The 16,197-nt window shown below is 39.2% G+C and overlaps 1 protein-coding gene across 1 annotated transcript in view; it reads right to left on the reverse strand.

Annotated features, from left to right (window-relative positions):
• The window catches only part of MLLT3 (MLLT3 super elongation complex subunit), a 288,355-nt gene extending 272,831 nt beyond the window's left edge, over window positions 1–15,524 (reverse strand). The window contains 2 exon segments of the mRNA XM_043486609.1: window positions 13,652–13,832; window positions 15,251–15,524. Of these exon segments, the coding sequence (XP_043342544.1) occupies window positions 13,652–13,832; window positions 15,251–15,262 (193 nt within the window). The 5' untranslated portion in view covers window positions 15,263–15,524.
• Between the last annotated feature and the right edge of the window lie 673 nt (window positions 15,525–16,197).

Genomic DNA, 16,197 nt, shown 5'->3' on the forward strand with positions numbered 1-16,197 from the left:
TTCAGTCTGGTCCCCTAAGTGTTCTTTTAAAGTTTTCAAAACAGTTTCAAAACAGGCACTTTATTTTCTATATCTGCAATTAAGACATCTACATAAATTAATTTAATTAGAACAATGGGAAGCAAGCATGGTAAGTTGTAATCAAGGTGCCAAAGAGTGGATTTTCCTCATTCTCATACACACCTTAATCTTGAAGAAAGGAATCCAGGCCACTCTGAATCCCATTTAGGATTCTCTCAAAAAGACCAGAAATAGTTAAATAAAAATTTATCAGCAGAACTAAATTAAAGCTCTGTGAGATATACTGTTATTCCAGATGCTACCCAATAGAACTTAAAGTGGCAATCTTATTCAAAGAACTAATAAAGAAACGCTGAAATCACCAACATCAATTTTTATATTTTACATTCTAAGGTAGAATTAAGCTGGCTACCTACTGAATATAATTTATGATTTTTGTAAATGCATCTAACACGAAAGGGAAAACAGTTTTGTTTATACTTGACATACAGTTTTGCTATGCACTTGAGTATAATATACTTGTAATAGTGATTTTTTAATGTTAAAAAGGCAGAGATGTTTTCCCATTAATCATAATCTTGTGGACTTAATCATATAAACCAAGACTGCTAAGAGACCTTTTAAGACAATTAAAATCAACTCCCTCATTTTGCAGAAATTATTTAGGAATATTCATATCAATCTATCTGCATTATCTGTAAAACATGAAATTACATTTTCTTTTCTTTTTTTAACTTCTAGTTATTTTTGAAGCCTATATATTGAACAGTATTGAAACACCTTTTAATGCTAAATACTGTTTATGTTTATGCAATTATGCATCAATTCTCCATCCAAAAAGGACTACTTACTTCCCTGCTCCAAACATTATTTTTGCCTTGGTTTTGGCAGTTGTTTTTGTACCCTTTATTTCTCATAATTTAATGTTTAACTTCCAAATTATATACATGCATGCATGCTAAGTCACTTCGTCGTGTCCAACTCTATGTGACCCTATGAACTGCAGCCTGCCATCTCTGTCCATGGGATTCTCTAGGCATGGATAGTGGAGTGGGTTGCCATGCCCTCCACCAAGGTACTCACAAACAAGAAGTAGATATTTATTTCCAACTATAGATCCCATTTATTCCTAACACACCACCATATATCTAAGCATAATGACAGTTCTTTCATTTACAGACAATTTTTAAGTCAGATGTAGGCTCTGGAAATTTTTCTACCACTATACATCAAGATAAACATGTTGATCAACAAAGTTATATTTATCAAAATTCTACAGGTTAAAAAAGGTCAAACTTCTCAAAACATACCTAAGTACTCCAAAAGTGTATGTTCTACTGAAATAATAAACACAGTTGTCTTTCTGTTACAAAGGAAAATTTATTTATATATCAAGTTAATCTGATTAGTTTTACACCTTAACACAATTAATTGTTAAGAAAGCTAATAATATGATGTACATGTGTCTCTTTAAAGGTTACAATCAATTTATGAAACATTTATACATATATTCATAATAATATTAAAAGAAAACACTCAGAATGACAAGGTGGTTAAATTTCAAATAACAAAATATGAACATGTTCCTTGGGGAAGACATTTCTGTTAATGCTTCAAGTAAGATTACTTTTTAAAAAAACTAAAAAGCTTATTGTAAACATATCCTTATGTACATTTAAGTATCTAGTTTAACTTTCACATAAGTAGTATGTATCATTAAAGAAAGCTTGAAAAATCCAACAACTTTTACTGATGACAAGAATTTCCTGATATCCCACCTCTCAGAGATAACTTTCATTAACACTGTGTGAAGTATTTTCTTCCCATCTTTTCACTGATGTATTTTTATCTGTCATACAATTCTCCAAATGTGGATAAAGATGAACAATTCTGGCCATTCGCCAGAAATTTTTAGTTCATAAAGAAAATGAACTAAATCATACTAAAATCAATTATCATGATACATCCAAAAAAAAAAAAAAAGACTCCACAGAAAGATACTAAACCAAGTAGCATTAACTACAAGCTACTGTGTAGCCTTGACGAGTAAGAAAATTCTCATTCATTTGCTACTCTCTTTAAAATATCTGCATTTGTGTATTTTGTATAATTAAATTCTTGGCTCTAGTCACTCAACAATTCCCATTAACAAGCTGGAGTGATAACTAGAGTTATTTTTCTTTAACCTAAAAGTTATGCAGCATGTTGCAAGTGAAGACTGAAAGGGGACTTGTTTTTCAAGGCAACTTCAATTAAGCATCTGCATTATTAAACAGAAAGTCCTGTGAATATATTGAGTGATCAAAGATTTGACATACTTTCTTCTAACCTGTTCGCCTGATAATGTAAGTCCGAGTCCCCACTCTATTGATGATAGATATATAAATAGTTACCTGAAACATGATACTTTAGAAAAGCAAAACAAGTGACAAAATTTCAAGGTCTGGCTTATGTTATATGAAATTTTTTTTAAATGATCAGTCAACTTTCATGAAAAAAACTCAATGATCTAATGACCTGGTCAAGAGCCATATTAGAGGGAGAAGTTTCAAATAAACAGTCTCATGAGTTCCTAAACTGCTCCAACCTACAAGAAGTAGTTGATAGTAGGTATAAATGGCACCAATATAGTCAGAAAGTAACTTTCCATAACCAAAACTTAACCACCTACTTGGTGAATTATCCACATTATCATCTACTTCCCTGATATTCAACAAGTCTTTTACCCATTCCACTGTTTACACACCATTTAAGTAGTGTAATATTCCAATACCGAAGTTCATGTCAACATTTTGGTCTTTTTTTTTTTTTAATCATTCTCCAAACTGCTACACTTATGAAAAGTGAGAAATTAAACACACCAGCACATGTCTATTGTCTAGCATGATAACCAATATACAGCTGAAATATAAAATACAGTATCTCATCATTATAGAAAAACAAGGTAAATCAATGACACACTCAGAATGTATCCTTTTATAAAAACCAAGGAAAAATAATATTTTAGAGCTGGAAAAGCCCACAGAGCTTACTCAGTCCAAACACATCCCTTTTACTTCCCCCGGCCAGAGTCTTTTCTGCTGCATTGCTAAATACTGCTCCTACCAGTTACTGGAATACATCTGACTCCTATTTTTAAGCTAAAAGGCTAGTTCTATTTCACGGATTAAGTAAAAAAAAAAAAAAAAAATGACCTGGCCGAGTTGCTCAAATTTGTGTCCAGTTTTTAAATAAGCACTTGAAGTAGGTAAGAAAGAAAGAAAAGAGAGAAAAAGAGAAAAAAATCACTTTTGCCTATAACTACTAAGCTAAAGCAATTCTAGAAAATGTGATTCTGGGCCAACACAGTGTTTTTTGCTAAATTCAAGTGGTGGTTCTATTTACATGAAGTCAGTTATTAAGGGACAGAGGAAATAAGTTTCAGAAGACTGAGTAATAATTTACCACTTAAAGGAGGGGAAGCTTAATCAGGATTCTAACTCTTCTTGACTTGCGATAACCGCTTTGATATTATACTGTTGCCCGTGTCTAGACTACACTGATGAAAGGCATGAGTACTAACCATAGTGATAATATTGGTCCCACCTCCTTGGATGTGTAACTCCAAGGCAGCACAACAGAAATGACAGATACATACACGAGCAGAGATGAGCACTGGACTAGTTGAAACATGTAATGCATGGTCTGTGCTCCCTATGGTGAAGAAGGTAGCACCCCACTTCCCTGTACTACTTCTGGGCATAAGTAGGAAAAGTTATAAAACAAGCATCTCCGATTAGACAATCTGGAGCTATGTCAACATTTTGCAAAATTTATCCTACCAAAGGGCTTCCCAGGCGGGGTGGTTCAGAGGCAAAGAATCTGCCTGCCAATGCAGGAGACACAGGAGATACGGTTTCAATCCCTGGGTTGGGAAGATCCCCTGGAGTAGGAACTGACAACCCACTCCAGTGTTCTTGCCTGGAAAATTCCATAGACAGAGAAGCCTGGCGGGGTACAGTCCATGGGGTCGCGAAGAGCCAGGCACGACTGAGCACCACATACACACATCCCACTATTAATAAGAGCAACCAAATCCCAATGGCCTGACCTCTGTTTTTCCATAAAAGTCAGTACAAAACAGCTGCTTATATTATAGGAACAAGGAAAGAACCCAAATGAAGGAAAACACTTCGTAAAATAGAAGAATATTTCTTCAACACAAAGGAAGCTTTCATTATTCAGCAGCTCATATCAATGGAGTACCTCGGGTAGAAGGTATGGATGACACGAAGTCTACAATGAACCTTCGTTTGTTTTTTTTTCCACGGTTCTATGTAAATGAACTTTGTTTTTAAACATTCCAAATGTTATAAATGCTTATCAAAATAAATAGACTCATGGAATCATCTGACCTTAATCTTCCCCAATACTACCCTGGGAGGAAAGGGAAGAAGACTACAAAACCTATCTGCAAAAATTAAAGGCACCATGCAGACTAAATTTATATCCAGAAACATTAAGAGAAAGTAAATCTCTCCACTGTCTAGGCCACTATTAATGTATTAATATTTTAGGAAATTGTTCATGTATATTTTGGTCTTAAAAGTCAATACCTATACATAGTTATTTTCCCATCAATACTAGGCCAAATGCTAACTAATGATTTCTGCTGGAAAGGAACAAAGAAAAACATTCATATTTGGCAAAATTAAATATACTAACATTTATTTGCTCTGAGAATATCAATCTTCTAACATGGGTCATAACTAATTAAATTCAACTGATCACCTTTATAATCACTTATGAACATTATTTCAAACAAATGGACCTCAGAATTAAGCTGAGTATAAGCCATAATTTTCTTTCATAAAAAATGATGCATTGATTTTAACCAAAAAAGGTAACTGTTAACTACTGACATACCAACTAAATCACACCCAGGTGCTAGACTCTTTGGGCCTTGATCACTACAAACTTAACACACTTAAGTTAAAAGGATTAGGTTTTACTTCTTAAAACAGTGTTCTGCATCCTTCAAGGAGCTGGAATCTTACCATGGAGGTGGTGGGGGTGGAAAATATCAGGGAATACCTACCATTCAGAAGCAATTTTTCTTAATGATTTAATCTCAAAGGAAAACCTTAAATTAATCCATAAAATGAATTTGATTTTATCCAAAAGTGGCTATAGAGAACCTCTTCGTTTTAAACAGCATCTACCATGGTTACCACCACTTAATTAAGTCCTAGATCATGTCTCCAAAAGCAGTTATAGCTGAACATTTGTCTGCTAATATAAGTGAATAATTACTCAGTGTTTTAAAAGTAAACATTTACTACCATTTATTACTAGTTATCTTTGCACCAGCACACTTGTGACTCATTGTGTCTACATGCAAGATCACTTCACATTTCTAGGCTCCTGATTAAAAGTAAAATGAGAGGGTAAACAAAGATGAAGAATCTCTAGAGTCCTTGCCAACTTTAAAAGACACAAGCACATTGAAGGCAGGACCTCCTCTACCTGTTATTTACATCTCCCCCAGTCCTTTCACTGTATCCTGCACATACAAAGTCTGTTGGTTAAGCACATTACCATGCCCACAAATTATATTCTTCCACAAAACCCCAAAACCAGACAGGAAAACAAAATAAAGCAAATCAATTTGACAAAATTAAAAACTCATGTATGACAAAAAGATACCATACATTAGGCTACCAAGAAACAGAAACAAAAATGGGACAAGATGTTTTCCACACAAATAACAAAGAATTAACATCCCACAGATAAGGCAAATCTTTTTTTTTTTTTTTTTTTTTTTAAGACGGAGGATAGAAAAAGAAATCAATATAGGCAATTTCCCTCTGTTTCCAAAGGAGGGAATGTAAATGGCCAGTAAGCATACATAAAATGCTTAACCCCATCAGGAAACAGAGAAATGCAATTGAAAACAAGACGACACTACTGCAACTAATAACAAAAATGAGAAATTTTAAAATATTCAATGTTGGCAAAAATGTAGAGAAAATGATACTCATTCCCTGACAGAATATAAACTGTCACAACTACTTTGAGGAGCAATCTGACAATGTCTATTGCAAATGGAAACACACACAGCTGGTATCCTAGACCTATATCCAAGATCTTGCTCATCTGCACAAGGTAACAAGTATAAAGATATTCACTGCCCAGAAAAGAAAATGACCGATATATTGCTTAATAGAACAGAAAAGTTAATATAGAATATACTCCTAAACAAAATACTAAGCAGATAAAATTAAAGGGAATGAATTGGGTCTCTAAAGTACAATGGGGAAAGTTTCAAGATGTACTGAGGCCAAGAAGGGTGGGGGGAGCAAGACACAAAATGATTTACTTATTGAATTAAATAGTTTTTGCACAATCTTATGAATATACTAAAAACACTAAATTTTCCATTTTAAAAAGGTGAATTTTATCATATATGAATTATATCTCAATTGAAAAAAATGATTCAGCCAGTATGATACACTTCATGAAGATTTTAAGACACAATATACTATCACCTGTAGCAGTATAAATGTGCAAAGGTACATAAATAGATGGGGAAGAGATTGAAGACTTGGAAGAAAAGATTGGGAGTCATTTAAAAACTTAAGCCATATCTATAATACTTCATTCCCTCAAATCAACAAGGAATCAAATAAGAAAAATGAGCTGAAAAGGACCTACTATATAGCACAGAGAACTCTACTCATTATATGTAAAGACCTAAGTGGGAAAAGTATTCAATAAAGAAGAGGTATAGGTATATGTAAAACTGAATCACTTTGCTATATACCTGAAACTATCACTACATTGTTAATCAACTATACTCCAATATAAAATAAAAAGTTAAAAAAATATGATAAAATGTAAATATATGTTCATTCTCAGTAAAAGGATGTGAATGTTTATTACATTATTCTTTCCTTTGTATTTTCCTATACCTCCCTTTTTTGAAAATACAAAAATACCAAACAAGCATTGAAAATACAAAACAAGCATTATCACAAACAGCAAATGGTAAATATGTATACACAAAAATATGTGGCATTACTAATCAAATAAATGCAAATAAAAATGAGGATCAGTTCATGTAGCAGATTGGCAAAGATTAAAAAAAACCTTTTAATCCCCAGTACTGGCAGCCATGTGGGGAAATGGGCAGTCTCCCAACTCCTAAGGAAGTATAAACTGGTACAATCTTTGTGAAGGGAAGTTTGGTAATGAATGTCAAAATGTAAAATCTATGTACCTGAGGAAATTATTGGAAAAACCATAAAAATGAATGTCAAGGGTGTTCATCAGAGCATTATTCATAACAAATTAGAAATGAGAACAATATAAAATTTCAAATAAATAAGTATATTTAATGTGATACCATCAGATTCAGCTTTAAAATGATATCCCACCACATACCATGAGGGCAGGAATGCTCATCCGTGTTTTATCCCCAACTTCTAGAAATACTCTAGGCACATGATAAGAGCTCCAAAAACCACTTGCTGAATAAATTATAATTTAAAGTTAACTTTTGTGTGTATACAAATATAATTATAAAAAGATGCCTACCAAAATATTAATTATGGTTACCTACGAAGAATTTTCAAGTAACTCCTTTCTTGATATTTCTATGGTTTGATTTTTCTACAGTGAACATACATGTATAAATTAGAAAATATAATTTTAATTTGTATATAAAAAATTAATATATGCATTCTTCATAAAGGCTAAACTAAAATTGTGCAATGTAATGTCTCAGTTTCTATGATAACATAACAAAAACATGTCAATTACCTGTAATATCATCTATAGGAAATTATTTACCCAAAAACTCTTTTCAGACAAACCATATTCCCAAAAGCGAATACAGCACTACAAAATGAGAACCACAAAATATAAGAGAAAACAAGATTAATGGATTAAAATATCTGTTATGAGGACGAGAATGAAGTAAAGAGATTCTGGCCACACACACAAAATGTTTTAAAAGAATATAAATTTGTATCACTGAGACAAGAGAATCTCTCCTACATATTAGCAGCTTCATTGAGGAGTGAAAACACAAAAGCCGAGGGGAAAAAAACTACAGAATTCAGTATTATTTCCATTGGGACAGTGTGAAACCCTGTTTTAGAGATCAAAAATATCCTGAAATCTGGCCAATAAAGATTAAAGTCCAGTAAGTTCAGTAATATATTGAGTCCTTGCTTAATTACATAACTGCTAAATTGTATTTGACATTTCCCCTGTTCCCAAGTATCTAAACTTTTCCAAGTTCTCTTTTGAAGACTTAAGTCACTAAGAGATTTTTTTAAAAAGGACACCAAAAAAGTTCCACATCTTAGAACTGTAAAAGCTGTGTTAAGTAGTGGGTATCATTGTATTAAATGATCAGGAAAAGACCTAAAGAGCTCAGGTTGGTCCATGGAAGGCCATTAGAAGGAAACTTCAAAGAGCCAAGAGAAGGAACAAAAAAAATCTTTAAAGAAAAATTATAAAACTGACTGATCTCCCAGCTCTGTCTACCTCCCAAAGGTACTTCTACAGAGGGTTACCCAAAATAATAGATATAAAAGGCTTCTGCATCATAAAATGGATAGCAATGTAGCCAGTAAAACCAAGTTTGGATTTTCCTTTTCGGAAAAAAAATATGTTAGATAATTGTTACACTGGAATTTAATCATGCAAATACCTTGGAACATTTACCCATTCTCTTTCCATTAAATAAGTATTTTTATTAGCAACAATCATAGTGGTTATAAAGAAAATCACCTTCCACATCTTAACGAAACTGTTTATCTGTGTCAGGTAGTATTGTGATTATTTCATATCAGAGGTTCACCAAGTATAAGTCTGCGGATCCCAGGACGCCCATAACCTTTTCCAGGAACTGGCAAAATTAAAACTATTTTTATAACAACTCTAAGACGTTATTTGCCATTTCACCCTTGTTCTCTCATAAGTGTACAGCAGAGTTTTCCAAAGGCTACATGATGAGTGGTAACACAACAGACCAAATACCAAAGACATAAGCAGATCCGGCTGTCTTCTATTAAGCAAAACATTAAAGAGACTGCATACAAACACAAATAAAATGATGCTACTCTTCTCAGTTTTCTTTTTGTTTTAGAAGATAAGTTTTCATTAAAATAGTATCTATACACTCACCTAATGGGCTGTGATTGTTATTCTCAAATTAGTAAGTAATTTATTTAAACTATTTCTGGTTAATTTCAAATACAGACAATATTAATACATACAATTTACATAAAAATTCCTAAATCTAATTCCTCCTCAACACTGGTCAACAATATCTACCCAAGAAAGTTCAAGAGCACTCTAATTTAGAGAACTACACGTTAATCCATGTCCAAAAGGCAGTAGCATATACTGGGCCTTTACTTTCGTTGTTTTGTCTTAAAAAGTAATGAGTGCTCATTTGAAGGCTTTAAATGTAAAGAATTAACACTTATCTTTAAAAAAATCAAACACTACAAAAAACAAAAAAAACCTCTCATCACCACCAATACCATAGCATCCACTTAAGAAAACTATTAGTAAGAGTTTGATGTTCATTCATCCAGAATTTATTTTATCCACATATATACATACACTTTTTATCTGTATAAGCACATTTTTTAAATGGGATTACATTGATTACCTTATTTCATCTAACATCTCTTGAAGATCTTCCTGCATCTTCAAATAGATTTACCCTCTTTTGCAAATAGATCACCAAGATCTAACTGTACTCCACTGAGGTCCCTTCTATGGATTGCTTCCAAATGTTTGCTATCAAAATACAGTAAAAAAAAAAAAAATGCTGTAACTCTGTGGAGTCGTGAAGCCATATCTGTTGGAAAATTCCTAGAAGTAAAATTGCTGGGTCGATGTGCATAAACATTTAAAATCTTAATAGATTTTGCCAAATGTCCTCCAAAATGTCTGTGCCCAATTTACATTCTTACTAACAGCACATGAGATTTCCTCTAGCAATTCAGCTTTTTAAGTGCGCTTTGGTAAATTATCCTTTATGTTGCTTCAAAATGTCAAGCTGTAAAACTGTTCTCACTGGTCATCTTAATTCCATACAGAATTCTACACAAATCTCGTAACACTCACTGACTGTATCAGTACCGTCATCCACCTTTTTTTTTCTTCTATAAACGTTTTAAATATCTCAGGAGACAAAATACACCAGGTGCACACAATATTTTCAACTAGTAAGCCCTTAAATTTTAGATACCCTGATAAAAAGTTATTCAAACTATTTCGGAAGACTAACACAAATCAGAACTACACAGTAAAACTGGGCTCAAACACTTAAAGGAAAGTTACAAGTATAGATTTATTGCGCTTTATCTGCCCACTCAAAGGACTAAGGCTGCAAATAATAAGCTATCAAATCATACCAGTGGCCAAATTAGCTTACATAAAATAATAAGCAACAGATTTCATATCGTAAATGTCAATGGAACAGATTGCAATAGTAAGGATGGCAGTAATTGAAAAGAAAGTTCACTCAAATTCACATCATACTGAAAATGAAAACATTAATATTTTAAATGAAATGTTTTGAATGTGACTATACATTTCAGTCATATCAGACTATTATAAATCTGTGATAGTAATAAATAAGATATAGTCTTTTTTTGCAAGCAGATAGTTTTAAAATGCATTATAGTTTGACATGCCTATTCTGTAATGGCTAATGGGTATTCCAGGCTGCACTATTTCATCAAAATCTCCTTTCTAGGATTTTGTGCTAGTAGTTTTAAATTGAAACTGTCTTTAGGACAGAGTAAAACCTTTATCAATTCAAGTCCAATTCAGTTTTGAAATGGCATACGTAATTCTCAATGGGCAGCAAGTTGAATTTACTGTAATTTTTTTCCCCTACAAGTTCTCATAATATTACTATGGAATAAAGGAAATCAACATGAAAATCAATTTGCTTTTCCAAACCAAAGATTTATGAAACTAAGAACTCATCCATCTTAATGGCTTGAGCAGTTCATCCTCGGATCTAAGTCCACTTCTGTTTATCAACTACCATACATTTTGAAAGTGACTTCAACTGGTATTATTAATAGCCATTTACAGTTTACAGTATGCATTTCTTGTAACTCAGATTTCTCACAAAGCCATTTTTGCAGTTTCTCTCATTTTCAATCCTCTTATTTATAGATCTATAATAAAAAAATAGAACACTTTAAAAGGTACAGAAGTAGACTTAGAAATGCCTGGCATTCTTATTCTGGATTTATTCTTATCATTTCAAAAGACCTCATAAGCCAAAAAATAAGTCCCCAGGATTAAGTGGCATGTTTGGTGTTACTTGAATTTACAACTAACTATTCCCAATGAACAGAGAAACCTTCTCTCGCAATCTGAATCATGTGTAATTACAGTATGACAAGGTCTCTCCTGGGCTATGTAAGCTGGCATTTTTCCCAGGACTTGTCACATCATGGGAAGCACACATACAAATAAAAATCCAAAAATAAACATTTTGAAACAATGGCTTATAGACTACATCAAGAAACTCCACAATTGAGAATAAAAATTGAAGAACCCTACCAACGAGCAGACATCTCTCACTAGAGGCGTCTGAGAAGACCTTGGTGTCATCAAACCACTTACCACACCTAGCAACGAAACTCCCAGGTGTGGGCTGTGCAGGCAGCGCGCTCCTGTCCCCTCAGGCTGGACAGAAAATCATTAAATAAGGGAAATCAAGGGAGACATCACCACACACACCCACTGAAGCAGAGAAACAGTGGTGCAATGTGGAGAGGCTGATCACCTCTAATTTCATAATGCCAATTTGTGGATTGTTAAGGAGCCTAAACAAAGTTATCTTAAGAGCTACATCTTCGGCCAACTGGCTTAGTTTTCCTAATACAATAAATATTGCTTTTTTGTTGTTGTTGTTAAGGGTGTTTCACCTGGAAGTGAACAGACAGCCAAGTAGTCCTAACAGCCTGTACCAAGCAAGGCTCTTAGAAGGTGGTTTCTTTTGTTTAAACTCCTCTGCTGTGGCTCTATGGACAGATGGAAAATGAAAAACAAGATTCCCAAGAAGCATCAGACCCAACCTCACAGACAGACAAAAATTTGACAATACTCATCTTCATCACAGTTCAGAGGAAAAAATAAGTATACTATCTCTGGCTATCTTCTGATACAAAGCGCTAACAGAATCTAAGTGTTATTTCCAACAGGCCATGCATATCCCTACCCCTCTGTGAGAAGCTGGGCTCATTTATTAACCAACCAGCAAAGCCCATCAAATTCAACTGTTCGAGTTTCCAAGAGCAGTTATAAAACAACCCATTATAGGCAAAACATACAAACCTAAGACCCATTACAGGAGCTCTGGAAACAAAAATAAGCGTCAACACAAACCTCTACCAACCTCTAAGGCACACAACATTTCTCCTTTCTTTATTCAAGCCCTTGAATGTTCAATAATTTCCACCGTAGCTCTAAGCAGAATGGATTTATTATGATGTTAAGCTAAGAAACTGCAGGAGTTCTAGATGCCAATAAAGATTACAGATCAAATGGAAGATAACTGCTAACCATTGTGTCCACTTAGATAAATAAACCTGATCACAAACAAAGCACCTTATTGTATTTGTACTGTTACCTCCACTAATCCAACTAAAACAACAGCAAGTAGCTTTCCAGAGGCTGAAGGGACTAGAAATTGGGATTTCTCAAACCCTCTTTAAATGTCTTGTAAAATAACACTCCGTTCCTCTTTTTTCCAAAACTGTCCTTTGTGGAAAATGTTTTGAGACCTCAGAGGCTGAGCAGAATTATGCAAACCAGACACCAAGGCTGCTAAAAACCAAGGTGAGGGAAGACTGAAGGAGAAGGCAAGACAACGCCATGCCTCTGAAACTTAGCTTCGACCTCTGGCAGGGACCCTCTCCCCTGCAGATCACATCGGGCAAACACTTATGAACGTGGCTCAAAATTGAATGAGCAATCAAGTGCCATCGGGGGTCTAAGGCGCCCCGCTCCCCCCACTCCCAACTGAACATAAAATCCTGACGGTGGGAGGTCGGGGCGGATAACCCACAAAAAAGAAGTCTCTGACAACTGGCACCTAACGCCTCACACAAGGAGGACGGCAGAGAGGATCCTAAAGACAGGCGACTTCTCAAGACGGAACAATAACTACATCCCATGCATCCTCTGCTAACAACACAGGTAAATCTCAATTTCTCCAGGTTTAAAAAAAAAAAAAAAGCGCAAGCTGTTTATTCCCTCCAGCCCCACTCCCCACGCCTCCAAACCCAGCAACTAATTGCAGTGTCCCCGCAGAACCCGCGGCTAACCCCAGAGGACCGGTGAGAGCTGGCTTGGGATGAACAAACACTCGACACCTGACGGTCCTTTCTCTGCGGTGACTTTCAAGGAGCCGAAGTGGCGCGCGCGCGGGCGGGAGCGGGGACCTGGCCAGCGCGGCGCCGCGCACCCCGGTCCCGAGCTACGCCGGCGAGCGCGACGCGGGGGGCGGGGAGAGGGGCAGGGGGAGCGCCCGGACCAAGCGATTGTTTCCACCGCCGGCAAAGACATTTTTTATCAAGCTCCTTTTGTATTCGAGCCCTACCTCTTTTTGGCCTAGGAAAGCTTTCGTGCAAGTGGAAGACCACTTTCTCCACAAAGTGCTGTATGTTACTGTGCTCCGGCCCGCGCACGAACACCATCCAGTCGTGGGTGAAGCCCTCCACGGTGGGTTTTTTCCTCACCTGGGCGCGGTGCCCCAGCTCCAGCTTCACCTGCACGGCACACTGCGGGCAGGGGGGAGGAGAGACAGCCGTGAACAACAGGAAGGCGACCGTTCGACACTGAACATTGCGCCTGACATTTTTTTTTTTTTCCTCCTTCTTGAAACGCACATAAAAGGAAACGGCAGTGCCCTCTGCATCCACGTCTCACGCGCGTGGGCGCGCACACCCCACACCCCCCAAATGCAGCCGACCCGGCCTGCCCGGCCCCCGGCACCCCCCGGCCCGCATCCATACAGCCCGGGATTGTAACGGAATGTTACCCCCGATCGGGAAGGGGGTCCGGTGGTCGGGGCGGGGGGCGGGGGGGGGGAGGGTTAAGAGGAGCGAGCACACTCAGCCACTACACGCACGACAACGAATGCATCGGAAACAAATTAGAGACAATTAGGAGGCGATGCCGGGGCGGCTGCCCGGCGTGGGAGGGGAGGTAGCTGGGACACCCGAAGGGGATTCTCGCGAGCCCCCACCCCGAAAGTGCCGCGGCGACAGACACACGCCGAGGAAGTCTTTGTGTACGTGTGTGTGTGCGTGCGTGTGGAGCGCTGTGCCAGGCGGAATGGAAACTACAAGCAGCCTCTGCCGATGGGCACAAACTCCCGTGTTCTTACCACGGGGTTTGTGCACAACAAAAATGAGACGTCGTCACACACACACGCACACACGCCCGCAGGAAAACACGCCGAGGCGTCCATAACTTAATGCACCCCGCACCCCCCAGCGAAAAGCCCCACGCGATCGGCGAGGCCAGCCTAAGAAAGCCCCCGCAACACACTTCCAAGAGCCAAAGTGGCCCCAAAGTACCTCCCACCTCCCCCCAAAAATGAAATTCAGAAAGGCAGGGCGGCGGGCGGACAGCCGCGGAGCCCCGGCTGCGCACAGCCCGGCGCGGGGGCAAAGTTGCGTGCGGCCCCGCGGCTGTCAGCCCGCTCACTCCGGCTCACACTCGCGCGCCGCGGAGAACGCACCATCGTAGCGGCCGGCGAGGCTGCTCGCCGCGTCCCCCGACTGTGCCCGCGGCTCCCGGCGGCGGCGGCGGCTGAAATATGGCTGAGTTATTATTCGCCTCCTTCCACCGTGTGTGTGTGTGTGTGTGTGTGTGTGTGAGTGCGCGCGTGTGAGCGAGTGCGCTTCTTGCGATTGCAAAGAGGCGAGGAGGGAGGGAGGCGCGGGGGGTGGAGGGGCGAGTGTGTGTTAGTGTGTGTGTGTGTGTGTGTGCGCGCGCGCCGGGGAGGGGGGTGGGAGGGAGGGGAACGGAGGCTGAGGGAGAGGCAGCAGCTCCCTGCAAGCCGTACCAACCTTTCTCTAATTGGAACCGCTGAGCGCTGGCGCTGTCTGGGCTGCGGTGGCGGCGCAGGGCGAGGGAGGAAAGGCGCGGGGGGGGTGGGGGGTCTTTTATTATTATTTTTGCAGGTACTTACCGAGCTAGCCATGCCTGGGGGCCCGGAGGTTTGCTGGGGTGTTGTGTGGTACCCCCCCTCCCCCGCCCCCTCAGCTGTAATTCATGAAGAGGCTGCTATGAATGAGAGCGCGCCCAGGAGCGGAGGGTAGATGGCGGACATTCTCTGCCTTTTTCCCCCCGCGATCGCTTGCTCGCTCGCTCGCTCGCTTATTAAACTCAGCCCCAAAAGCAAAAGCAGCAGCAGCAGCAGCAGCTCCAGGGCCAGAGGATGAGATTCCGGAGCATGCGCCGTGGCGCCTGACACCCGGGCTCCGAGCCTCACGGGGCGGAGGGAGGGCGCGCGGGCGGGGCGGAGCGCGCGGGGAGGCCGAGCGAGCGAGCCAGGGGGAGCTCGAAACAGCCAATCAGCGGCCACCTCCCGAAACCCGGGCTGCCAGCACCGCCACACTGGAACGTCTCGCTTAAAGTAACAGGTTCCTGCTGGGGGGTGGGGAGGGGGGCGGGGAGGGGGCGCTGGAGTGGGGAGAGCGGCCAGCTGGGGAGCCATCCCAGTCTCTGTGTAAACTCCTCTCGCCCTACAATAAAAAACGGATTAAAACTGCTGGAATGTAGCCACTGCCTAGAGCCCCCAGCCGCCGGAGAAAGGGTGTTAAATTAAGTCTTTGGCGTTAGTTAGCACGCTCCGGGAAGGGAGGGGGCTTTCTTTTACTTTCCACCACGTCTTTTTTACGGTTTTGTGCTGAAAAGGCAAGAACTCACACCCAAACAAACTTATTTAAAGACAGAGCGAGAGAAATGCCACCCTTTCAAACAGCATCTAAAAGCAATCGCTCAGTTTTATAACCGGCAATGATTCCCTGGCCCCCTTTCCCATCCACTCACCCCGCCCTTCTGCTACCGCTACCGAAAATTTTAAAATGAAATGAACAAGAGCAAGAAATAAGAAGGCTATTTCCTTCCCAGGGA

Source organism: Cervus canadensis, chromosome 14, assembly GCF_019320065.1.
Source record: "Cervus canadensis isolate Bull #8, Minnesota chromosome 14, ASM1932006v1, whole genome shotgun sequence".
In the NCBI taxonomy this organism is placed as follows: Eukaryota; Metazoa; Chordata; class Mammalia; order Artiodactyla; family Cervidae; genus Cervus; species Cervus canadensis.